This window comes from Crocuta crocuta, unplaced genomic scaffold, assembly GCF_008692635.1.
Source record: "Crocuta crocuta isolate KB4526 unplaced genomic scaffold, BGI_CrCroc_1.0 scaffold693, whole genome shotgun sequence".
NCBI lineage: Eukaryota > Metazoa > Chordata > Mammalia > Carnivora > Hyaenidae > Crocuta > Crocuta crocuta.
This window is the reverse complement of record NW_027527545.1, coordinates 707937-731950: the sequence shown is the minus strand read 5'-3', so window position 1 is coordinate 731950 and position 24014 is coordinate 707937. Positions and strand designations below refer to the sequence as shown.

The 24014-nt window shown below is 55.5% G+C and overlaps 2 protein-coding genes across 2 annotated transcripts in view; one reads left to right on the top strand and one right to left on the bottom strand.

The window, feature by feature from the left end:
• Positions 1-101: 101 nt before the first annotated feature.
• Positions 102-18414, bottom strand: BRME1 (break repair meiotic recombinase recruitment factor 1). The gene is made up of 10 exons (XM_077765559.1): positions 17996-18414; positions 17562-17613; positions 14192-14360; positions 11488-11569; positions 11141-11251; positions 6401-7699; positions 3340-3453; positions 3009-3097; positions 1032-1124; positions 102-798 (listed from the first exon to the last, which is right to left on the bottom strand). The coding sequence occupies exons 2-10, from the start codon at positions 17590-17592 to the stop codon at positions 648-650; spliced, it is 2139 nt and encodes a 712-aa protein (XP_077621685.1). The 5' UTR covers positions 17593-17613; positions 17996-18414; the 3' UTR covers positions 102-647.
• A 115-nt stretch (positions 18415-18529) lies between these two features.
• Positions 18530-24014, top strand: part of CC2D1A (coiled-coil and C2 domain containing 1A) — a 15441-nt gene continuing 9956 nt past the window's right edge. Inside the window, exons 1-6 of the mRNA XM_077765805.1 lie at positions 18530-18823; positions 20190-20325; positions 22050-22159; positions 22253-22318; positions 22558-22692; positions 22798-23035. Of these exons, the coding sequence (XP_077621931.1) occupies positions 18764-18823; positions 20190-20325; positions 22050-22159; positions 22253-22318; positions 22558-22692; positions 22798-23035 (745 nt within the window). The 5' untranslated portion in view covers positions 18530-18763. The remainder of the gene's footprint in view (positions 18824-20189; positions 20326-22049; positions 22160-22252; positions 22319-22557; positions 22693-22797; positions 23036-24014) is intronic.

Sequence of the window (24014 nt, the reverse complement as noted above, 5' to 3'; positions counted from 1 at the left end):
GAGAGAGAGTGGTCAGGGAGGCTTGTGGGCGGAAGGGTAAGGAACTGGAAATGCCTCAAACCCCAAACAGCAGGTCACAGATCCACACTAAGGAAGCCTTTATTAATGGTCTAACCAGAACAAATAAAATGGAAATCTGGAGAAAAACAAAGGTACCGCCAACAAAGGGAGCCCTTTTCTCCTCCAGGAAAGAAACAAATTCTGAACCTTCCCTAACCTGAGCTAAAGAACTGAAATTTGCAAATCCAGATAAACATCTGGGCAGCTCTGGGCCCTGCTCAGAAGCAACTGGCTTCTGGAGTGTTGGGGACACAGGCAGCCTCCAGCCTCGGGCCTCTGCTGCAGGCCCCTCCCCTGCCAACTCCCAAGGCAGGCTGCTGACCCAGGCCTGGCCCCTGGGTTTCCCACGGAAAGCGGACTTCTGGGTAGGCTGAGGGGAGGTTTCTGGGGCCCCCTAGGACGCACTGGAGCATCTTCTAGGGTAAACCAGGGGGCACACAGGGCCCTGCAGGCTTCCGGGGGTCTGCTGATGGGTTGTTTCCAGCTGTCTGGCAGGAGTGCCAGGCAGTTGTGCGGGCCAGCGCACAGGCACTGTGAGTGCACACGAGCGTGCACACAGGGCGTTCCTGAGGTGGTCTGGAAGTAATCTACAAATCCCTCCATGATCGCTCCCCCGGCGGGGGGTTCCCAGCTCCCTTTGATGTGAAGGGTGTCTGGGCTTTCCCTGCTGGCCTTGCGGTCCTGTAGCTGAGGCGCCTGAAGGCCCCCAGGTCGCGGTGGGCGCTCATGATCAGCCGGCTGCGTGGGAGAGCCAGCAGGAGTCACGCTCCGCCAGATGTCCGTGCGGGGACCACACCTCACACTCGGGCACAAGTGCCTGCTCGCTCTCCCACACAAGCTCACACGCCTACACGCACAGGTCACGGACACACACAGGCGGATGCTGGCACTGGGCCCTCCCCAGCATCCTCTGAGGCCCCGGCCCCTCTGCCACCCGCCCCCCTTGTCCACGGAGCCTGCCCAGCGCTTACTTCAGGTTGGAGAGCTCAACGACAAGGCCGTGCACGGTGTCTGTTGCGTCCTCCATCTGGGCAGCTTCACAGGGCCTGATCCCTGCGCAGGTCCTGGTGGGAAGGCAGGGATGACCTGAGGCCTGACGGCCCGGACAGCTCTGCCAAAGTCTGTTCTGGGGGCTTTTTCGCGGGCCTGGAGCCGTCTTCTCAGAGGTTAGTACCTTTTGCAACCCTGAAGCCCGCACAGGCAGATCCCTGAGGACCAGCCCGGCTGGCCGTGCCACGAAAAGCACACCCAGAGCCCAGCCCCCTCCCCGCCACCTNGTCCTCGTCCGGACAGCCGCCGCAGCCTCCCTACCCCCCACTTCCTGTCCCTACAGCCTGTCCCCCATGCAGTGCTGGGGGGGGTGGGCTGTGAACAGGGAAACCGGACCCAGCACCCCTCCCTGCAGCCCTGCACCAGCTGTCAGCACCTCTAGACCCCATCTCCTCCCTCTCATTCCCTTCCCCCCTGCTCCAGCCACGCTGAATTCCTGGCTGTTCCCTGAGCACTTCTTAGGGCCCTGGAATGTTCTTTCCCAAATGTCTCCTCTTGGTGGGGGGAGGGGGCCTTCCCTGATCACCACCCTAAGTTTTTAACTCCTTCCTCAGTCTTTTTCTCAACCCTCCACTTTCTGACTAAGTTGCTGGTCTCTCCTGCACCTACCCCTTCGTTGTGTCCCCCACGCCCAGAGCGGTTCCTGGAAAGAGCTGGTCCTGGATGGCGTTAGCGTCTGTGGAAGGGGCAGATGTGCCACAGCACCCACTGCATCTAACGCATGTGGCCTGCAGGTGTGGGCAGCGGGCTGCCCTCCTGGACCCTGGCCAGCAGCTGTTCCTGACCCTCCCACACCCCAGCTGGGCAGGGTCTCCTGGGCTGCCACCACGGGCGCTCTGGTTCTACCCCACCCACTGCGGTCACCCTGAGCTGGCCTGCCTTAGCCTCTGTGCGTCCCCCTCAGCCACAGGCCACTGAACCAGACCCACGACCTGCCTGAGGGCTTCCAGACATCCGTGTAGGTCATGTCAGAGGCCACCGCACATTCACACATGGATCTCACTCCTCTTTGCTCAAGCAATAGTAGGGCCACTTTGACTAAACTGCCGCTGATCCCCTGGCAGCAGGGTGTGTCTGTGTGTGGCAACAAGTGGTACAACAGGTACTATTTACAGATGTGCGCATGGGCAAGAGGTGGGAACATGGCCACCTCTGTCCCCAGGAGGAGGAGAGGAGGAGAGAAGGAAGGAGACAAACTCTGCCAAGGGCTGTGTCTCTCACCCCTCCTCCACACTTGCCAGACAGAAACAGAAACTTGGCCATGAATAATCGATAAGCCGCAGCAGCCTCGGCAGAGAGGCCAGTTCAAGTAAAGGTAACAAGAGAGGCGTGGCCGGTGCAGGGCGGGGAGAAAGGGCACAAAGGGAGGTGATGGGCTTGTGAAAGGCTCTGGGGTGGAGACAGGACCCCCCCAACACACACACACTTTCCACGGCCTGCAGGAGGGAGAGGAAGTGGCCTGCCTCAGGGCACAGAGCCAAGTGAGGAGATGGGACCAGACAGGGACCCTGGAGGGCCAGAGGGTGCCAAAGTCACATGGGCCAATGGTTCTTAGCCCTGTCGGGGTCCTCTTCCCCTCCAGAGATTCAGGGAAAGCTCTAGAACCTCTCTCCACAAAACAGTACATGGCACGTTGAAACAGCCCATGGACCTGGGGGCACCTTCCCAGGGGTCCTGGGGAGACACTGGCTTGGCTATAGATGATCACCAGTTCTCCACTCATGGGGATCAGGGGACAGGCACAGTTTGGAAGGTGGGGCGTGGCTCCCTTACTGAGGCCCATCCAGGGCGTGGCAGGCCTAGGGTGACAGAAAGTAGCGATATGTTCCCTTCCAGGGACTGAGGGACGTCAGGTACCGGGGCAAGGGTCCGGGTCAGCCTCCCCCCACCAGGCCTACCTCAGCCGGAAGTCAGTGAGGGGCCCTCCAACAGCCTGTGGGCTTGTGCCAGGCCAGCCAGAGCCCAGCCTGCTCCTCGGAGGAAACAGCTGGAAAGAGAGAGCACACCTGTGAATGACCTAGCTGTGAGCCCTACACAGGGAAGGGTCATGCAGGGGACCTCTCGGTTCCTCTGGGCCACTTCATGGACACGGAGACAGAGACTCCTGCAGAACAGTGGTGCAGAGAAGGGACAGGATGCTGCGACAGCCAGACCTGGGGGCTGCCAGCCCTGACTGCTGTCCCCACCTCCCCATCCCACAAGAGCGGACAGGGTGATGTGGGGACTGACCCTGGCGTCCCCTGCCGGGCCTGTGCTTCCTGAAGGGCTGATCTGCACTGGCATGTGGCTCTGTCTCTGACGGCTGCTGAGGCGTAGCGCTGTTTCCTGCTCATCCTGCCGTATCTGGAAAGGTACAGAGAAGACGCCCAGTAGTGGCGACTGGGGCGAGGTGGGCATCTGGTGTTGAGGGGGAAAGGTCAGCCAGGTTTCGTGTCAGGGAGAGATTTTGCAAATGCAATGTAAGGGAAAAACTTACAATTAATAGGAGAGAAAGCCAGATAACCCTGAGAAGTTTAAGTTTCTAAATGTCAACAGTGGTTTAATTTTCATGGAAAATGTCAGGCTCAATCATGGAGGTGACATACGTCCCTCTGAAAAGAGGCAAAGAGGCTGGGGTAGAGTGGCCAGTCCAGGGCCTCTTCTGGGACGACCAAAGTCCTAGAGTAAGAGACCCGTTCCAAACTACCTCCTTTTAGAACCGAGCCCCTCTCCCCCGACAGGGGTGGGGAATGGGATGAAAGGCTTGAGCTACAGCTTACAGCTGCAAACCATCCCTCAATCCCAAGGGACAGACATGAAGACCTGCCTGTAGTCCAGTGGTCGCCCCTAGGCACTTCACGCGGGTCAGCACACTCCGGTAGCGGGGACGTGCTACTGGCATCCTGTGGGAAGGGGCCAGAGTGCTACCCAGCACCCTACGGTGCACAGGGCGGCCCCACCACACAGAACCATCTGGCCCCAGTGCCAGCAGTGCCGAGGCGGGAAGCCTGTAGTTATCTCGCAGGCATCTGACCGACTGTTTCACGTAAGCGACTCTGTGGCTTAAAATACAACTTGGCATCACGCATTCACTCAACTCACTGAACCATTCTAGGCCGTGAGGAATAGTCTCCCTCCCAACAGGGACTGCTGCTGCCACCAGGGTCTGTGAATGTGTGACACAGTAAGGGCGGCCCTCCTCCAGAACGTGCCGGAGGCCACCATTCTAGGACCCAAAAGGGACTCCGAATCTGCTTTTTTAAGTGATGGCCCTTGTGTGGCAGTGGCATACGGAGGCTCCAGTGGCCCTGTGGGGAGCGTCACATCCTAAGGGAGCTGTCACAGGAAGAAAGCACCACAGTTTCCCGGGAGGGGACCTGGGTTTGAAACTGGTCTATCATTGCTGTGTCACGTCTGGGACACTCCGAGTTGCCTCCTATGAAGCAGTGCTCATGGCTGTGCCACCGTGAGAGGGAGGGACGGCCAGTGGGCGGCCGCTGCTGCCACTCTCTCCATCCACCTGCACTCTGTCCCCAAGGGTCCCTGTCCACACGGCCTTCCCGCCGGGCCCCATCCAGAATCTTTCCGTGGGAACCTGCCCATGCCGGGGTCACCCCAACTTATTCGGGAACACCCAGTATCCAAACAGAATGTGCCCAGGCAGCCTTGTCAGGGCAGCGCCTCCGCCCCTGGAGGGCTGTCAGGTCTGACCACCCAGGCTGTGTGCCGGTCCCGCCGCTGCGGATTCCTTGCTTCAAAGCCCAGAGTCACTGGTGGCTGATCAGGAAGGGCTTGCTCCTTTGCCTGCTGGATGCCACTCGAGAGCCCACCTGCTCCTTTAGCCACAGCCCAACAGCCAGACCTGGGGTAACTTAGACTGCTCTTCTTTCCAAGGGGATGAGGCTGTGCCAGCAGCTGAGCGCCCATCTGTCCCAGGTGTTTGTGTTCAAACGCTAAGAGAGGACCGCACCGTGACAGGGCATACAATGTTTACTATGGGAGAGGCAGGTGGGAACGGCACAACCACAAACCTCACAGGCAGGGACCACGCCTGATCTGCTGGCTCCTGGCAGAGCAGGCTCTTGATAAGCCTGTAACTGAATTAAGTTTTTAAACATTCCAGGGGCAGTTGGGTGGCTCAGTCGGTTAAGCTTCCGACTTCAGCTCAGGTCACCATCTCACGGTTCGTGGGTTCAAGCCCTGCGTCAGGCTCTGTGCTGACAGCTCAGAGCCTGGGGCCTGCTTCGGATTCTGTGTGTGTCTCTCTCTCTCTGACCCTCTCCTGCTCATGCTGTCTCTATCTCTCTCTCAAAAATAAATAAAAAACATTAAAAAAAAATTTCAACAGGACAGCTGAAGAAACGGAGGCCGCTGTTTGTGAAGCAAGGGGCTCTGTGTTCCAGGGCAGGCGCAGCTGCAGAATGAGGCCGACCCGGGAGCAGACCCAGCCGGCTGCACTCCCAACTGCCTCACCTTGGCAGGTGCCCCACCTCCTCCGGCCTCTTATCCACGCCCAGTGTGTGGAAAGAGAGCCACCTACCTTCCAGGGTGTGACTGCAAAGCACTCAGCCCAGACCCAGGTGTGCCCGAGGTCAGGGGTGTGGTGCCTCCCTGAGGGTGAGGCCAAAGCAAGGGTGCCGCCTGCCCCAGACTGGCGAATGCCGATGGGATGACCAGCATAGGTAGTGGGGGGGGGAGCGGGGGAGGTGATGCTGGGCAGCTCTCCCACTGCCTGTTGGGCAGGCAGATCCCTGAAGGAAGGAAAGTCCTTACAAATTCCAGCAGGAAAGCAAAATTCTTGTCTATATTTGAAAAAAATTCGTATCAGGACCCTGAAACGACTCTTAAGATGGGCAAAGGCACTTTTCAGTTGGAGACTGAAGTCTGCTCCATGACCAGCTTTGGCATGACTGGCTGTTTCAAAGTTACCCTTCACGGTCTCAGGCATCCTCTTTATACCCTTCAGAACCCTGCAGCCTGGAGAAGGTGGGTACACCTGGGGGCCCCAGTTGAGGAATGAGGAATGGGGGACCTCCGTCAGCTCTGCCTGGGCTGACAGAATACCTGTGGGTCACTGCCTGGGGCTCTTCAGTTCCCACAAGCCCCCTGCAGAGAGGCAGGCCTGGCCAACCTGGAAGATCACTGATTCCACATGCACCGAAGCTCCAAGTCATTCCCCTAGACCCGTGTGCCATATAAACAGATGGCCACGCACCGTCCCCCCACCCCCCCGCGGTGGTTTGGGAGAGGGCTCACAGCCACTCAGCCCCTAGCCTGGGATGGTCCAGTTGTCACGTGGGGAAGTCCTTACCTGCTCAGGTGAGGCTGCGAAGTCAGGGGCTTCCAGGGCGTCCCGTATCTGGCTGTCCGGCAGGAAGTCAGGTTCCCTGGCTGGAGACTCCCTCAATGCAGCCTGGTCTGCAGGGCCAGGAAGGGGATCAGGCCAGCCTGTGGGGTCTTCAGGGGCATCTGGGTGGTCGTGGCAGGCCCTGGTCTCCTGGGAAGGGCCACCCACTGCTTCTCTGTGCACTGGTGGAGCAAAGGCTCCAAGAGACAGATTGAACCACTCAAGGTCTTGTTCAGGGCTCTGGCTCCCTAACTGCGCCGCTTCTTCATCTGCAGGTGGACACAGCAGGGGCAGCGCACACATCGCCCTCAGTCCCTCTTCACCTTGGCCAGGCACACTTGTCTGACCAACATGTGGGCCCATTTCTGAGGCTAGAAGACTGGAATCTTCGGAACCTGCTGCGGGTTCTTTTATCCTGTGATCCAGAGCCAGGGAGCCTGCAGGGCCCCCCAGGATGTTGCCAGGGGGCTTGTCTTCCCACCCTGCCTCCCTTCTGCCTCCTGTTTCCCCAGTGACAAGTGTGCAGCTGAGCAGGGCCCCACTGTGGCCTCCAGCAGAGGCCTTCCCACTGCGAGAGGAAGGTGCCCTGGTGTCGGCCTGTTCATCCGGCTTGGCCACCTCTGGAGCCCTCTGTTCTGGCCCGGTGGGGTCTGTGCTCCTGGCTGCGATGATAGTGGTCCCAAGGGAGGAGTGACCTGGGCTGCCACAGCTCTGCTCTGCTTCACTGCCGGTCTTGCTGGGCGTCTGCAAGGAGTCAGAGAGGGCCTGGTCTGCGGATCCGGGCTCTGGACCCTGAGTGGCGGGATGTAGGACACTGTCTCCCTCCTTGTGGCCCTCGGGCAGGCCAGCCTCTGCTCCCCCTTGGGCGCCTACTTCCTGGAGGCTTGCTTGGTCTCGCTCTGTCTCTTCAGCATCACTGCTCAGCAGGGGCCCTTTCTGGCCATGGTGGCCTAGACCCCAACACCCCTCCCTGCTTTCACCATCTGCTGTGTTCATTCCTTGCTCCGACAGGTGGTTCTGGCTGGCCCTCTCTGAGGCCAAGGAGACCGTCCCCCTTTCTGGAGAGGCACTGGTGGAAGCCGAGGGCTGGGAATCCCCATTTCCAGGCACAGGTGTCATGGGGTTTTGGTCTCTGTGTTCAGGGTTAGTGCTGTCTCCCTGGGTCTGGGCTCCCAGCTCCCTGGCCTCCCAGGAAACAAGCCCTAGGGGCTCCTCCCGCAGTCGGCCTCTGGCCTGCTGGCCCCTGGGCCCTGGCAGTGTTTCCTGTGGAGAGAAAAAGACTAAGCCTTGAGCCTCCAATAATCAACCATCCTAAACACTTTTCTAGTTGTAACTGCCCCTGCACAAAGCCCCAGATGTTGCACACGGTGCACCCAGTACCGTTCAGTACCAGTGCTGGGCGTAGTGAGAGCCAGGGGCTGGAGGGGGGACCAGAAGCACAGGAATCCCTCTTTCCATCAGCTCCTGCTTCCCACCAGTACTGGGCACAGGGAGGCAGATCAAGGATATAAAAATCAAGACGGCCCCTGGATTGTGCCAACGTCAACTGACTGGGGTTGGCAACGGATGCTAGTTAGAAGATGTTACCACCAGGGGAAGCCGGAGGACAGCACACAGGGACTTCTCTGTACCGTTGTTTTCAACTGTGGTCAAATACACATCGCATAAAATTCACCGTCTTCATCAGTTTAAAGCGTACAGTTCGGCGGCATAAAATACATTTATGCTATTGTGCATGAATCTCTCTCTCTCAGTCCCGGGCATTCGGGCATCCACCACCTACTTTCTGCTTCTATGGATTGACTCCTCTAGGGAGCTCCTATAAACGGAACCCTATAATATCTGTCCTTTTGTGGCTGGCTTATTTCACTCAGCAGAATGTCATCCAGGTTCATTTATGGTGTGTCACAATGTCTTTGCTTTTTAAGGCTAAATAACATCCCATCATACGGATATGCCATAGTTTGTTTATTCATCTATCAATGGACACTTACATCCGTACTAATTCTGCAATTTTCTATGAGCCTATAATTATTTCAACATAAAAACTTAAGAGGCACCTGCGTGGCTCAGTCGGTTAGGTGTCCGACTTTGGCTCAGGTCATGATTTCATGGGGTTGTGAGTTCATGTCCCACGTTAGGCTCTGTGCTGGCAGCTCAGAGCCTAGAGCCTGCTTTAGATTCTGTGTCTCCTCTCTGTGCCCCTCCCCTGTGCACTCACACATGCACGAGCGCTCTCTCTCTCTCTCTAATAAATAAACATTAAAAAAAAATTTAAAAGAGAGATGGGGTGCTGGGTGGCTCAGTAGGGTAAGCATCCAACTGTTGGTTTCGGCTCAGATCATGATCTCATGGTCTGTGGGTTCAAGCCCTGCATCAGGCTCTGTGCTGACAGCATGGAGCCTACCTGGGATTCTCTCTCTGCCCCTCCCCTGTTCTCTCTCTCTCTCTCTCGCTCACAATAAATAAATAAACACACACACACAAAGCTTATGAGACAGGGAGAAGTGAAACATCTCTAATGATCAGAACAGGGCAAGGAAGAGGGTTCTGACCAGGATGTAGATAGATATTGTCCCCTTGGTGATGGCAACTCAATCCAGGCACTCAGACCCAACCCTGCAGAACACTGCAGCCCCCAGATCTCCCCCAACTCTAGACACTGGTATCTCCTGGTCACATCCAACATCACATGACCGACACCAGCCCCTGAGTGTGCCCTCAGAGGCGCCCTGTCTCGGCTACAATAGCTCCACCCTTCAAGCTATTCGGGCCCCTAACTCTGGAGTCAACCCGTCACCTCCCTTCATCTCACAACCATGCCATTGACTCTCCTTTCAAACTGGACTGCAGGTAATTACATGTGATAGGCAGGGACTGAGGTCTGCACCCCAGCAGCTGTCCCGCCATCCCCCCATGCTTCTCTCGTACAGTTATCAGCACTGAGTGACACGCCTCCTCCAGTTACCTCCCTACGTCAGCCAGGTCCAACCTTTCTAGGAGGATGTGTGCTGCACATATCAGAGCACTGAAGGTCACAGCCTGCCAGTCTGGCTTCAGTGAAGCCACTGGCAACCAGCTGCTGAGTTACACACAGCATTTCCTGCACAGTTTCATCAACAGTGAAGCTAAGACCCATCTTATTAGTTAGTTAATTTTATTTTTTTAAGTGAGTTCTATGCCCAACATGGGGCTTGAACTCACAATCCTGAGATCTAGAGTCGCGTGCTCTACCAACTGAGCTACTCAGGCGCCCGATCCCTCTTTTGTATGTATGTATGTACGTATGTATGTATGTATGTATGTATGAAGTTTATTTATCTTGAGAGAGACAGAAACAGCACAAGTGGGGAGGGACAGAGACAGAGGGAGAAAGGGAGAATCACAAGTAGACTCCACGCTGCGGGTGCAGAGCCCAATGTGGGGCTCAAACTCACAAAGCCACAAGATCATGACCTGAGTCAGACGCTTAACTGAGCTACCCTCATTTAACAGGCACCCCTCCAAACCCTCATTGAATTTTTTTAATTTTTTAATTTATTTTTATTTTATTTTATTTATCTGAGTTGTCAGCACAAAGCCCGACGTGGCGCTCGAACTCATGAACCGTGAGATTATGACCTGAGCCGAAGTCAGATGCTCAACTGACTGAGCCACCCGGGCGCCCCTCCTTGTTTTTAAATTACACTTTCTGTGAGATAGTTGTAGATTTATATGTAGTTATAAAGAAATGGCAGGGAAAGGTCTGTCATGCCCTTTACCCAGGTTCCCCCGTTGGTTAACATCTTACATGACCTGAGTACAAGATCACAACCCAGATACTGACACTAATAACGTCCACCAACCTTATTTGGCTTTTCAGCTTGACTTATGCTTGTGTGTGTGTGTGTGTGTGTGAGAGAGAGAGAGAGAGAGAGAGAGAGGCTGAGGCTGTGCATCCACCACACAGGTAAGATACGGGAAATCTCCAACACAGGGTCCCTGGTGCTGTCACATGGGGCCACACTCACCTCCCCCCACCTGCTCTAAACCCCCTCGCAGCCACTAATCTACCCACCATAACTTTCTCATTTCGATAGTGTTATGCAAATGGAAGCCTACAGAGTGTAACCTTTGGGGACTGGCTTTTCTCACTCTATGAATGCCCTAGAAATCCATCTAGACTGTTGGTGTGCATCACCGGTTTGCTCCTCTTTTACTGCTGGCTTGTGCTCCATGCTGCATTCAGCCATTCACCCACTGAGGGATACCGGGGGTTCCCAGTCGGGGATGCTCACAAACGCAGCTGCTGGGAATGCCCACTGCTCACTTCTGTGGGGGCCCCTGTTGCCAGAGACCTCATCACCCCGGGAGCTCACGGTAGAAAGGACAAGAAAGTGCATTGTAAGACCACCCCCATCCCCAACCACACAAAAGCTTCCAAGAAGTAAATGGGTTCAGGGATAGAAGGTGGGTTGTCTTTCTGCATTTTTACTACTATCCTGCAACCCGGGGAAGAAGGCCGTGGCCTTGACTGCTTGGGTGCAGGCACAGCTGTCCTGAGAGCCTCTCACAGGCCTGGCACGTGCTCCAGACATGTGTAGCGTCACACACTGAAAAGGGGCATGCAGACAGGTGCAGGTCTAGCCAGTTCCAAAGAAAACCAACGCTGAACTCGGTAGCCAAGGCCGGGCCAAGCAGCTTCTGGGTGTGTCCGGGGCTCACCTGGCTGATTGGGGAGGTTCCACTCCCAAGGTCCTCTTCCCTCATCTCTGCTGACCTTGTCACTATCTTCCTGGATTTTGCAAACTGGGGAACAAACCTCCTGGCTGAGTTCTGTGAACCAGATACAAGAACAGAGCAGCAGTAAAGGTAAGGGCGAACGAGGTGTCAGAAAACAAACACCAAACCAGCTTCTTTCTTGCAGCTTCAGATGCAGTCCTTGCCCTCCACCCCCTCCCCAGCGTGGTCTCACCAGCCTGTCAGCCTGTTGATGATGAGTGGAGACAAGAACTCCAGCTTAAGGGAGGCAGTGTCTTTAGTACATATATGAGGCCATGAACCAGGCTCACCTGGGAAAGAGGAAGGGGCGCTGGCTCCTTTTCTGGTTGCCCGAGGAGACTGGAGGGAGCTCCTGCTTCCTCAGCAGGGGGGCTGGGTGGAGAAAGGCATAACTGAGGAGGTTTTGAAGTTCTGGGGAGCTGTCTGTGCACGTGGTAAGACAAACAGACAATGAATCCGAAGGCAAAGCAGTGCTCAGTCTCCTGTAAGGGAGGCCCTGGAGCACCTGCTTGGAGGGGGTGGGACAGAGAAGGGGAGCAGCGCCCAGGGTGACACTTGACTGCCAAGGAGGTGCAAAGTCTCACATCTAGAATCCAAGCTGTCTGCTCTGGCAGCACTTTACCCTTAGAATTCCAGGAGTTGGCTCCTGAGATAAGAACAGGATTTCTCATTTGGAATGACTCTCCAGCCCCCAACTCTGCGAATTCCAGAGAAAGGAAGTTGTAGATACAAAAAACACAGGGTGGGGGAAAAACAGGTGTATTCATTAATTGCCAAGACGCAGAAGCAACTGAGACTGCATTTTGTGGGTGAATGGATAAATAAACTGTGGTGCAGCCAGACAACGCAATGTTATTTGGCACTAAAAGAAATGAGCTACTGAGCCATGACAACATAGGGAGGAGGCTTAAGTGCGTATTACTAAGTGAAAGAAGCATTCTGAAAAGGCTACATACCGTATGACGGAAATGCTAGGACATTTGGGAAAAGGTGAAACTATGAAGACAATAAAAAGATCCATGGTGCCAGGGTTGGAGAGGGGAGAGATGAGCAGGTGGAGCACGGAGGGTTTTTAGGCAGGAAAACTACGCTGCATGAGATTATAATGGTGGACACATGTCATTCTACATTTGCCCCAACCCACGGAATGTACAACACAGAGTGGCCTTTCTAACGTACACTGTGGATTGCGGTGTAGATCACATGTTGGTGGTCCATCCTGGGTAACAAGTGCACCGCTCTGGTGAGAGATGGTGGTGATGGATGAGGCTCTGCACGTGTGGGGGCAGGAGGCTACATGGAAACTCTCCTCACCTTCTTTCCAATGTTATCGCAAACCCAAAGACCTTTAAAAAATTAGGTCTTTTTAGAAAGCTTGTGAGACTTATGGTTATATCTAAATCAGGGGCGCCTGGGTGGTGCAGTTGGTTAAGCATCTGACTTCAGCTCAGGCCATGATCTCGTGGTTTGTGGGTTCGAGCCCCGCGTTGGGCTCTGTGCTGACAGCTCAGAGGCTGGAGCCTGCGTCGGATTCTGTGTCTCCCTCTCTCTCTGACCCTCCCCTGCTCACACTTTCTCTCTCTCTCTCAGAAATAAATTTTAAAAAATTGAAAAAAATCAAAATCAGGAAAACTTCATGATTTCAACTTTGCAAGTGGAGCGGGAAAAAGCATGAAGATACAGTAACAGGTTTACACTGTGCCAGGAGGTCACGGAGACGGAGTAAATCTCAGTACTGATAGCAAGAGTCTGAACATTTTTCACTGGAGTGGGTTATTTGGGTGGTCGCTAGGGTGCTGGTAGAGATTTCATTTCTCAACATAAACGTGTGAAGCTTGTTGGCTTTGTTCTTTTCTGTTAGACTCCTATGCCTGTGGTGTTTTTTAATTAAACATTTTGACAACAAAAAACAGAAAAAAGAGGGTGGGAACCCACTTCTGTAGGTTCTGACTATTCTCATGCACTGGGACTGCAGGGTGGGCAATGCCTGGGACCCCACGAACCTTGCTGGCCTCTCCAGGAGCGAGCAGCCCAGTGACATCGTGGTGTGTGTCTGGGAGAACAGGGTAGGTGTGACATGCGGCCCCTCTCCGTATCACATACACAGCAGGGCTGCCTTCACTCTTAAGGTTGTGGTGACCTGAGACCACACCACCCCTACCGCCAAAAACCGGCCTGTTGGTCAGACCAGGTGCCACAACTTTCACTCAGATAATCTGGCACACCAATCCATGACGCTTCCTCTGAAGACTTCCGGCAGCGGGAATCCTCCTAACTCCTGCTAGCCCTTTCTACTTTGTGGTAGTTACGTGTGGTTTCACTCCATGAATAGACTGTTCTCCAGATCTTTCTTTTTCCCCCATTGTGCTTAATTACATATTCCTGAAAATAAAAATGAGGAAGCCGGGAAACCATGGTGGTTAGGAGCACAGGAGCCAGACACAGTCAGAACCCCAGCCTGCCCTGCACCAGCTCGGTGGCTTTGGCAAGTAAGTCATTTGGTTTCTAGAAATTTCAGAGTCCTCACCTGTGACACGGGGATAAAAGCCTCTCTCACCGTGTCATGAGGATTAGACGAACACATAGACGTAAACTGTTTAGTCGTAGCACCCTGTCTGGCACGTAGTATTTGCAATCCTCTTTCACGGCTTACTGTTTCACAGGCCCACAGCTCCATCGGTCCCTTCTTGGGAATGTGGGATAAACATGGATTTGACCAGCAGACAGGACAAGATGCATTCTATCACTAAGCGACCTTGAAAAAGTCAAGGTTTTCCTTGCCCGTGGCTAACATATCAACCTATCTCTCTGGAGAGGAGAGTCCTGGGAATGGCTTTGAGAAGCAACCCGAGGGGCCCCAAACCCGCACGCAGGGGGAGGCGTGGCATCGGGTGGGTCGTGGTGGTCCCTTCCCCTCTGCACCCTGCCTACTGGGCTGCCGTGCTGTGCCCACTGTTAGTGGGGAGGCTTGCTGGAATGTTCCGAGCCACCTACCTGGAGGCTGCCTGTACTGGTTCCTCCGTCCCCTGTTCGGCAGAGGGAACAGGTCCTGATCTGCCTTCTGACTCTTCGCGGAGACACAAAGAGCCCCACTCAGAAGTCTGGGAGGGCCCGCCAGAGTCTCCGAGCCTTGGGTTCTTTGGAGGACGGACTCCTTCTCCGCCTGGTTTAGAGAGAAAGGAAAATGAAGGGACGGGAGGTGCAGGGAGCAGGCGCCGCCACGGCGACAAACAGACATGGCAGGGCCACTGCTGCCCCACGGACAAGCTTGCTCCAAGGGTAGGAGACCCCTGCTCTGACACGAGCCTGGAGAGAGAGACGGCATGGAGCCTCGTCTAAGAGCTCAGGTGGCTGTGGGAGTCAAACCTATTTTTTTTTTTTTTAATTTTAAAAATGTTTATTTGTTTTAGAGAGAGAGAGACTGGGAACAGGGGAGGGGCAGAGAGAAGGGGACAGACGTACCACGTTCACTTGGCGGTTTGTGCCCCAGTAGACCACTGCGACTTCTCTGTGATTTTTTTGATTCTGTTAGTTATGGTTCCTGTGTACCCACTTCGAACTTCACCTGACTGTGTGTGTCTGCATTAGTGCTCTCGGCAAGAAGCATTTTTCTGTCTCCCCTGCCTAGACCCTGAGGCTCATGAGGGCAGGAACTGGGTCGGCTGCCCCTTTGACCTCATCCTTGCCCTGCCTGCCGGCCCACTCTGCTTAGGTGCCCACGCGGGCGCTGGACTCAGAGCAAGGCTCCAACAAATGCTTCTTACGCAAGCATATTCCCACCCTGTGGTCTGCCAAAAAAGGCAAAATCGAGCAGCTTTGTTTATTTGGTTTCTTAAGATGCCCCAACGCCAGCTCCCTTTACTCATCCAACGGACATGTGTACCAAATAAAAAAACAAAAATATCAACAGAAGTGAAGAGCCTCCCATTTCCTTCCTGTGATCTATCCCCACAGGACTCATTTAAGAAAAACTAAGGCAGAACCTTATGTTCAACACCAAAGGCCAAAGACGTTGGGAGGGAAGGGTGTCTTTCACCACCTGCCAGAATCATCTTCCTCTGTCCCCACCCCTTCCAGGACACACAGAAACAGCTGTCCTGGGCCAGCCTGGGGTCCACTGAGCTAGGGAGCCCACTGCCAAGAGAGGCCCCAAATGACCTGCTGTGGGTGGGCCTGGCTGTCCCCAGCTTCCCCCTCCAAGGTCAGTGAAATTCCTGTGTTTTCCGAGCCACCTGTTTCTCATCTCTACACAAAACATTTTCAATCCGTTGCTAATTTTTGTTCCACATGGTGGGGGAAAACAAATGAGTGCTACTCCCTATGTTCATTAATCAGTAAGTAATCATTTCTAAACTTTAAAACATTTTTAGATCTTTATTTACTTGAGAGAGAGAGAGAGAGAAAAAGAGAGAGTGTAAGTGGGGGAGGGACAGAGAGAGGAGACACAGAATCTGAAGCAGCCTCTAGGCTCTGAGCCGTCAGCACAGAGCCCGATGAAGGACTCGAACCCATGAACTGCGAGTTTATGACCTGAGCTGAAGTCGGACGCCTAACCGACTGAGCCACCCAGGTGCCCCTCATTCCTAAACTTTTAAGAAGTCTAATTTATCTTAGACAATAGTAGGGAAGTGGTGCTATACTATATAACGCTCAGTATTTTCCTTTTTGAATGAGGAAATCGTAAATGGATGTTGACAAAGACAACCATGATATTCCATAAAACAAAAAAAGACTATAGATTGACATGCATGATGGTTTTATTTTCTAGTAAAAATACTATGTTGATGTAGCTGTAGAAAAAGCTTGGAAAAAGTAGTGCAGTGAGGTTCATTTTTTGGCTTTTTATGCAATCCTATGATGGCTTATGGGCGCCTGGGTGGCTCAGTCAGTTAAGTGTCCGACTTCAGCTCAGGTCATGATCTCACGGTCCATCGGTTCGAGCCCCGCGTCGGGCTCTGTGCTGACAGTTCAGAGCCTGGAGCCTGCTTCGGATTCTGTGTCTGCCTCTCTCTCTGCCCCTCCCCTGCTCATACTCTGTCTCTCAAAAATAAATAAAAGTTAAAACAATTTTCAAACAAATAGTATGGCGGCTCATTGTCCTGTGGTCATGTTGGACGTTAACATTAGAGGAAGCTGGAAGTAGGGTAGATAGACAGGAACCTGAACTGTTTCTGCAAGTTTTCTGTAAAACCAAAATCATTTCAGAATTAAATTGCCTTTTTTTTTTTTTTTAAAGTCTGAGAGGAGGATCGTAAGTGCAGCATACACTTGCGTGCTACCCAGGGTCCATGCGCCATACTTTGCAAATACTCATCCACTCATCCCCATGTGAGCTCCAGGGCCGAGTGCTCCACCTCGGTACTGCTGACATTGGAGGCCACATCATTCTGTGCTCCGCATTGTAGGGTTTTGAGGACATCCCAGGCCTCAACCCACTAAATGCCCCCACCCCTGCCTTCCCTACATATGTCAGTTGTGAAAACCAAAAATGTCTCTAGGTATTTCCAGGATCTTCTGAGGGGCAAAAATCCTCCATCCAGGTTGAGAATCATTGTTTGAATGGAAAGGATAGGTGCCTTTATTGTCCTCTCTTTACAGAAGGGAGAAACTGAGGCACAAAGTAAGTCATCTGCCATCACAGGGTAAGCATGAGCGCTGGGATGAACCCAGTTCTTTTTTTTTTAAGTTTATTTGTTTATCTTGAGAGAGAGAGAGAGAGAGAGAGAGAACGAACGTGATCAGGGTAGGCGCAGAGGGAGAGGGGCAGAGAGAATCCCAAGCAGCCAGCACAGGGCCAAAATCTAGAGTCAGACACTCAACGCAATGAGCCACCCAGGCTGCCCTGAACCCAGGGTTTTGGCTCCAGAGTGAGACACTAAGCCACAAACCGATGACCTTGTAGTACATCAAAGGCCTTGCAGCTCAGGGCGCCTGGTGGCTCGGTCGGTTAAGCGTCTGACTTCGGCTCAGGTCATGATTTCGCATGGTTTGTGGGTTTGAGCCCTGCGTCGCACTCTGTGCTGACAGCTCTGAATTCTCAGATTCTGTGTCTCCCTCTCTGTCTCTCTCAAAATAAATAAACATTAAAAAAAAAAAAAAAAAAAAAGGACCCTGTAGCTCTATTCGAAGGCTGTGTCCCAGAGCACATCCCTGCCCTAAGCCTGTGGGACCCCACCAGAGGGCGGATGAAGTTCCAGAAGGCTCTCACTTCCTACCACACGCACTTCCCACAATTTATTCTTTTCTCACCAGCCTGTGTTAAGTCACCTCCCCCCCAGGAGCTTGGGGTGGTCACACAAGCCCATGTTCTTCCTGTAACCAGAAGCAGCAATAAAAAGACGTGTCAGCTCGACTGTCCAAATACCTGAAGTCCGCAGCTTTTTCCTCTTAGTCATTTTACTCCTCCCTCGAGAAATCTGAAAACGAGCAAAATCCCATCATCAGAAGTGGCGCTTGTCCCTGGGCACGGACCCGCGACCCTCTGGCTGCCAGGATGCCTGTGGGGGGCAGGGGGTGGGGGTGGCACGGGACGGGGTCGAGCTGGGCCCCAAGGGGACAGACACAGGGAGGGGAGTCACACCACCTTCTCAAGGCCGCCCGTCCGCCCCGGGGAGCCCTGGGGACACGCTCGAGTCCCCACATCAGGACAGAACACGTGAGGCCCCGTCCCTCTCGGCTGCGGTCTGAGGCCCTTCCAGCGACACCCGGGGACTCGGGAAGGAGCCACCTGGGGCCCTCCGAAGGGTCAGGGGGCCGTCTGGGGGGTGCCTGGGGCCGTTCCGACACGCCAACACCGACCTGGGCCACAGAAGCTGTCAAGGTCCCTCCGTCCTTATCAGGACCTGGGCAGGTCTGCCTGGACCTGCCGGGGAACACTTCGGTTAAATGACTTGCATTCGGATTTTCTGAGAAGTGAAGGGCAAAAGTGGGCCCGCGCGGAGGCCGGGGGTCTGGAGCTGAAAGGGAGGGAAGGGCAGGGAAGGCCCGAAGTCTGAGCGCTGTGGACCCGACTTCCGGTGGCCAGTTGCACACTAACCCTACCCCGGCCACCTAAAAGTGTGGAATGCCCAGACCCGGGCCACCAGGAGAGGCCAGAGCCCGCAGGTGGCCGCGCGACGCCGCGAGCCCGGCGGCCGCCACCACCGCTCACACCTGCGCGCGCGCTCCACCGCTTTCCCGCGCATTCCACGGCACCGCCGTGCGCACGCGCGATGGCAGCACCGCCCCACACACCCACTCACGCTCCGCCTCTTTCCCGCGCAGCCTGCGGCACCGCCCACCGTCCGGCAGTGCGCACGCGTGCCCGCGCACTGCCTGCCGGGAGTTGTAGTTTCGGTGCGGCGGGCCCAGCAAGTCCGGTGGCTGCTCTCCGGTGCCGCGGCGCCGAGGGCCGAGGCGGAAGTGGGACGGCCACCTCCGGGGTCGAGGGCGCGGGGTCAGCGGTCGCGGGGCGCCAACCAGGGGCGCGGGGCTTAGGAAGTGCGCTTGCGCCGCGACAGGCCCCAGGGGAGGAGGCCGGGCAAGGCCAGGCGAGGTGGCCAGTGGTCCGGGCATCCAGCCTGGAAGATGCACAAGAGGAAGGGACCCCCGGGACCCCCTGGCCGAGGTGCCGCTGCCGCCCGCCAGGTAAGTCTATACCCCACGGCCCCGCCCAGGGAGCCCTTCTCACCCCTATCACAGGTTCAGAGGAGGGCCCCACCCCCCAGGGGAACCGATCACCACCCCCAGGTGAGCCCCGTCCCCGCCCTCCAGATGAGGTTCTGCCCCCAAAGGGGGGCCTAGTGGCCCCGGCTCCCCAGCTCCTCAGCTCTTGGCGCCCCGCCCTGGGCTCAGAGCCACCTGTTGCCGAAGCCTCTCCGGTTTGGGAGGGGAAGGCCTCGGACCTGGAATGAGGACAGTTACTGCACTCCTGGTCTGAACGCGCATGGAACCTCGCATCAGCCAGGCTAAGTCTGACTTTCTATCCCCCCTGTACAGATGAGGACATTGAGGCCCAGAGAGGTGAAGACAGCTTCCCAAGGTCATAGGGATTAACAGCTTGGCCAGAGCTCAGTGCAAAATCCAGAGCTGCTGCCATGAGCCCGTGGGACTGTGTCTGGGCCTCCTTTTCCCTCCTCCATCTCCTCTGCCTCAGGCCCCTGGAGAGTTTGATTTTCCTTAGCTTTGCTGGAAGGAGCCCAGGCCATAGTTTGGTCCCTGGGTATAAAAGTCTGGCCAACCTGGAGTTTCCTGCTGGCCTCTGTGTGTTGGACATCAAGCTTCACAGCTCTTACACCTCAGTTTCCTCATCTGTAGAATGGAGGCCCTAAGAGTCCCTATATCACAGCACAGTTGTGAAAATTCATGGGGATAGTTTGCGGAAAGTGCTAGAACCTAATACTCAATAAGTGTAACTTCATCATTACTGTTGAAAGGAGCCCTACATAATGGCCAGTATTTGCCCATTTTGACCCACAGAAAAGGCCACTTTGTGTAGCTCAGCATAACATTGTCACAGCATTCGCTGGGACGGGTTAGGAAGACAGGTCTGTTACACGATGAAAACCCCGCTTTCGAGTTCTGTGTTGTCTGGGCTTCTGTTTGCTCTTGATGCCTCCAGCCTTCCTGCGCAGTCCCCTCAGCGGAGTGTGCTGGAAGGAAAAGCCCAGGTGTACAGAGACGGCTTAGCTTTGAGCAGAGGTTGGGCCTATCTTACTTGCTGAGCTCGGTCCGCAGCACATCCGGGGCATGGGCTCGGGGCAGGGAGCAGGGGCTCTCTGCCTGCCCTTTGCCCCGTGCTGATCTATGCCAGAGGGCCTGGCCCATCCTGGGACACCTGTTGCATTCTCAGCCCATTCCAGCTTCCTGGCACTTCCCGGGGGAAGTGGCTTTCTGTCGGAGTTCCTTCTTCCTGGGGTTCCTTCTTCCTGAGGGACCTCTAGGTCCGTCCTGGCTGCCTCTGGGCAGGTGGGGTGCATTCCAAGGTCTGACTGGACCCTTGCTGTTCCCTTAGCTGGGCCTGCTGGTTGACCTCTCCCCAGACGGCCTGATGATCCCCGAGGATGGAGTTAACGATGAGGAACTGGAGGCTGAGTTATTGGCCTTGGTGGGGGGCCAGCCCCAAGTCCTGGAGAAGCTCAAAGGCAAAGGTGAGACTCTCACCACACCCCCTGAACCTTCTCTGAGCTCCTGCTGTGGGCAGGACTTGGCGCGGGGCCCTGGGGAGAAGGGGGAAAGGAGACGGAGGAGGTTTCTGCCCTCCTGGAACCCACAGCTTGGGTTAAGAGGTTAAGCGATCGACTCTGGACCCAGAATGAGGGTGCAGATCCCAGTTGTGCCGCTTACTGGCTGTGTGACTCGATGATTCCTGGCACCTGTGCGGGCCTCGGTGTCCCTGTCTGTAAAATGGGAATCATAACTGCACTCAGTCACAGGAGCTCATCTTCTCGTGTTTGTAAAGTATCTCACACAGGGTCTCGTATTTCCTCCAACATGCTTGTCCCGTGATCAGGGCCGGGGTGAGGGAGACACAGAGCCATGGGAGAGACCTGTGCGCTGGGGCCAGGTGCCCGCAGGAGGCACCCAGATACGGAGAGCCGGGAGAAGAGCTAGGAAGCGCTTCTGGAAGGGACCCCAGCACGTGCAAAGCCCCCCCTCCCCCCGGGAGGTGACGGGGTCAGCAACCCTGCAGTGGGGTTTGGGGCAGAAGAGACCTTTATACTTGTTAGCGGTTTATCCTCATCGTTGACGGATTCCACGTTTGTGAATTCACCAACGGGCTAAACTTTATTTGCAACACCAAAAAAAACACTCGAGGAGGTTTGCGATTACTTGCGGGCATGCGCAGAGCTGCAGAAAGTGCGAGTCGCTTACCTTCCATGTTCCCAACTCAGGGAGAGCAAGTTGACACTCTGCCGTCTCGTCCCAGGGCTTTAAGTAAACACAGTCTGGGTAAGGCGGTGGATTTTTCTCATTTTGGGGCTCTTTGTCGGTGCTTTTGCTGTTCAAAACGGCCCCAAAGCGTAGTGCTTAGGGCCATCTCGTGTCTTGAAGAGCAAGAAGTCTGCGACGCGCCTTACGGAGGAAAGACGTTACCGGATAAGCTTCATTCAGACGTGAGTCACCGTGCCGTCAGCCTTGAGTTCAATGTTAACAAATCAACAATACATGAAAAAGGCATAGTGAGATAGAAGCGCCCGGTAAACAAGGTGGTGCATTGACTGGTTGGCTAAAATGTTGTGCCCAGAGGCTCATGGGATCCTAACCTTGCATTTCCTCTAGGAGCCAAGGTCCGGTCTTGGCTAAGTCGGTGTTTACGGTGATTTTGTAGGACGTAGCTACTGCAAATAATGAGAATAATTCGAATGACAAAGTGTTGACTTGGGAGAAACTGTGGGCCCCATGTAATGGGGGGGAAGACTGAGGCCCAGGAAGGTCATGTGACTTGTCCAGGGTCCCACAGTGAGCAAGGTTTAGAGCCAGGGTTGGAAGTCAGGCTTGATGAGCAAGAGACGGGGCTGGAAGGATCGACGGGATCGTACCTGGTGGGCCTGGTGGGTGCCGTGGGAGGGCCATGGTAACTGGGACAGGAGCCTGGGGACTGTTTTTTTTTTTTTTAATGTTTATTTATTTTTGAGAGAGAGAGAGAGACTGAGCATGAATGGGGGAGGGTCAGAGAGAGGGGGAGACACAAAACCTGAAACAGGCTCCAGGCTCTGAGCTGTCAGCACAGAGCCCGACGCGGGGCTCGAACCTGATGATCACGAGATATGACCTGAGCGGAAGTCAGATGCCCAACTGACTGAACCTCCCAGGCGCCCCCTGGGGACTCTTGAATGATCCCAGTCCAGCTGCGGCCTCTCCCTGCCACCAGGTCCCCTGCCCATGGAGGCCATTGAGAAGATGGCCAGCCTGTGCATGAGAGACCCGGATGAGGAGGAGGGTACTGACGAGGAAGATGTGGAGGCTGACAATGACCTGCTGGTGAGCATCCAGGGCAGGGCAGGGGCCCCCCATGCTGGCGCTGCCCCACGCGGCAGCCCCTCACGTCTGGCCGGTGGCCGTGTGTCCCTGCAGGCAGAACTAAATGAGGTCCTTGGGGAGGAGCAGAAGTCTTTGGAGTCCCACCCTCCTGTGCCTCAGGTATAGCCCCACAACCTGCCCCCCGTAGCGCAGGGTTCAAGGCCCTCCCTTGCCCCTTCGGCTGTGTTACCTTGGGCAGGTGGCATGACACCTCTGAGACCCAGTTCCCTGCACCCGGAATGACGATGATGATTTCTGCCTGGCGGGGGCGGGGACAGCTGGCCCCAGGGCACTGGGGCCAGCCCAAGTGGGGTCACCACCCAGAGCACGCCCCCCCCTGCCCGCCATCCCTCCTGCAGCCCAGGGCCACAGCCCCCAGCCCCGGGGTGGAGGCCACCTTGCAGGAGAGGCTGGCCCTCTACCAGAGGGCGATCGAGAGCGCTAGGCAAGCTGGAGATGGAGCCAAGGTGCGGCGCTACGAGCGGGGGCTGAAGGTGAGCGACCACAGGGGATGGGGGGGCCCGCGCTGGGACCCTCCCGCTGCCCCCACCGCACCCAGCCCCAGGCTCCTCTGAAACCCATTTCCCGTCTTCTCCCAGACGCTGGAAAACCTGCTGGCCTCAGTCCGGAAGGGAAATGCCATTGATGAAGGGGACATCCCGCCGCCAGTGGCAGTGGGGAAGGGCCTGGCAGCCACGCCCGGCCACGCGCCCGCGCCCACCCCGCCGGCCTCCGCCATCCAGCCCGCCCCGGAGCCCAGGGTCACGGTCGAAGGCCCGTCTTCCTCTGCCCCGGCGGCCTCATCCACAGGCTCAGCTAAGCCCCAGCTCCCGCCAGGTAGGCCAGGGCCCGGGCTGGGCCCAACCGGGAGGGTGCAGGCGTGCTATTTATTCAGCCATTGGCCGTCCTGTGGGGGTGCAGGCCCTGCGCCGACTGTTCGAGATTCTCCATGCCCCTCCCCTCCCTAGGTCCTCACGTCTCTTGACCTAATACCTATAGCGTGACGTTGGCCACCGGAACCATTTTTCAGCATGCACTTGAGTGGCATGTAGCACATTCGCCGTGTGGTGCAGCCACCCTCCTCTATTTCCAAAAATTGTCCATCAAACAAAAACTCTGTTCCCGGGAGACACTAGCCCCCCAGTTCTGCTCCCCCGGCCCCCGACGGCCGCCGTCTGCTCTCTGTGACTCTCTGCCTCTCCTGGGTGCGTCACGTAAGTGGGACGACACACGAGTTGTCCTTTGGTACCAGCTTCTTTGACATAGTGTCATGCTGTGGCGTGTGTCAGGGTCCGCTCCTTTTGAGCCCTGACGTTCTCACACGGAAGAGTTGTACGCTGATCCTTCCCCAGCCCTCAGCTTGTCTGTCTTTTATTTTTTAAAACAAAAATTTTTTTATAGTTTTTGTTTATTTTTGAGACAGAGAGAGACAGAGCATGAGCGAGTGAGGGGCAGAGAGAGAGGGAGACACAGACTCTGAAGTAGGCTCCAGGCTGCCAGCATAGAACCCGATGCGGGGCTCAAACCCACGAGCTGTGAGATCGTGACCTGAGCCAAAGTCGGACGCTTAACCGACTGAGCCACCCAGGCGCCCCTTGTCTGTCTTTTAAAACTCATCTGTGGGCTCGTGAGTTAGAGCCCCGCGTCGGGCTCTGTGCTGACAGCTCAGAGCCTGCAGCCTGCTTCCAATTCTGTGGCTCCCGCTCTCTCTGCCACTCTCCCGCTCATGCTCTATCTCTCTCTCTCTCTCTCAAAAATAAGCATTAAAAAAAAATTGTAAAAATACCCACAAAACTCACCTGCGGGAGGTTTTCCT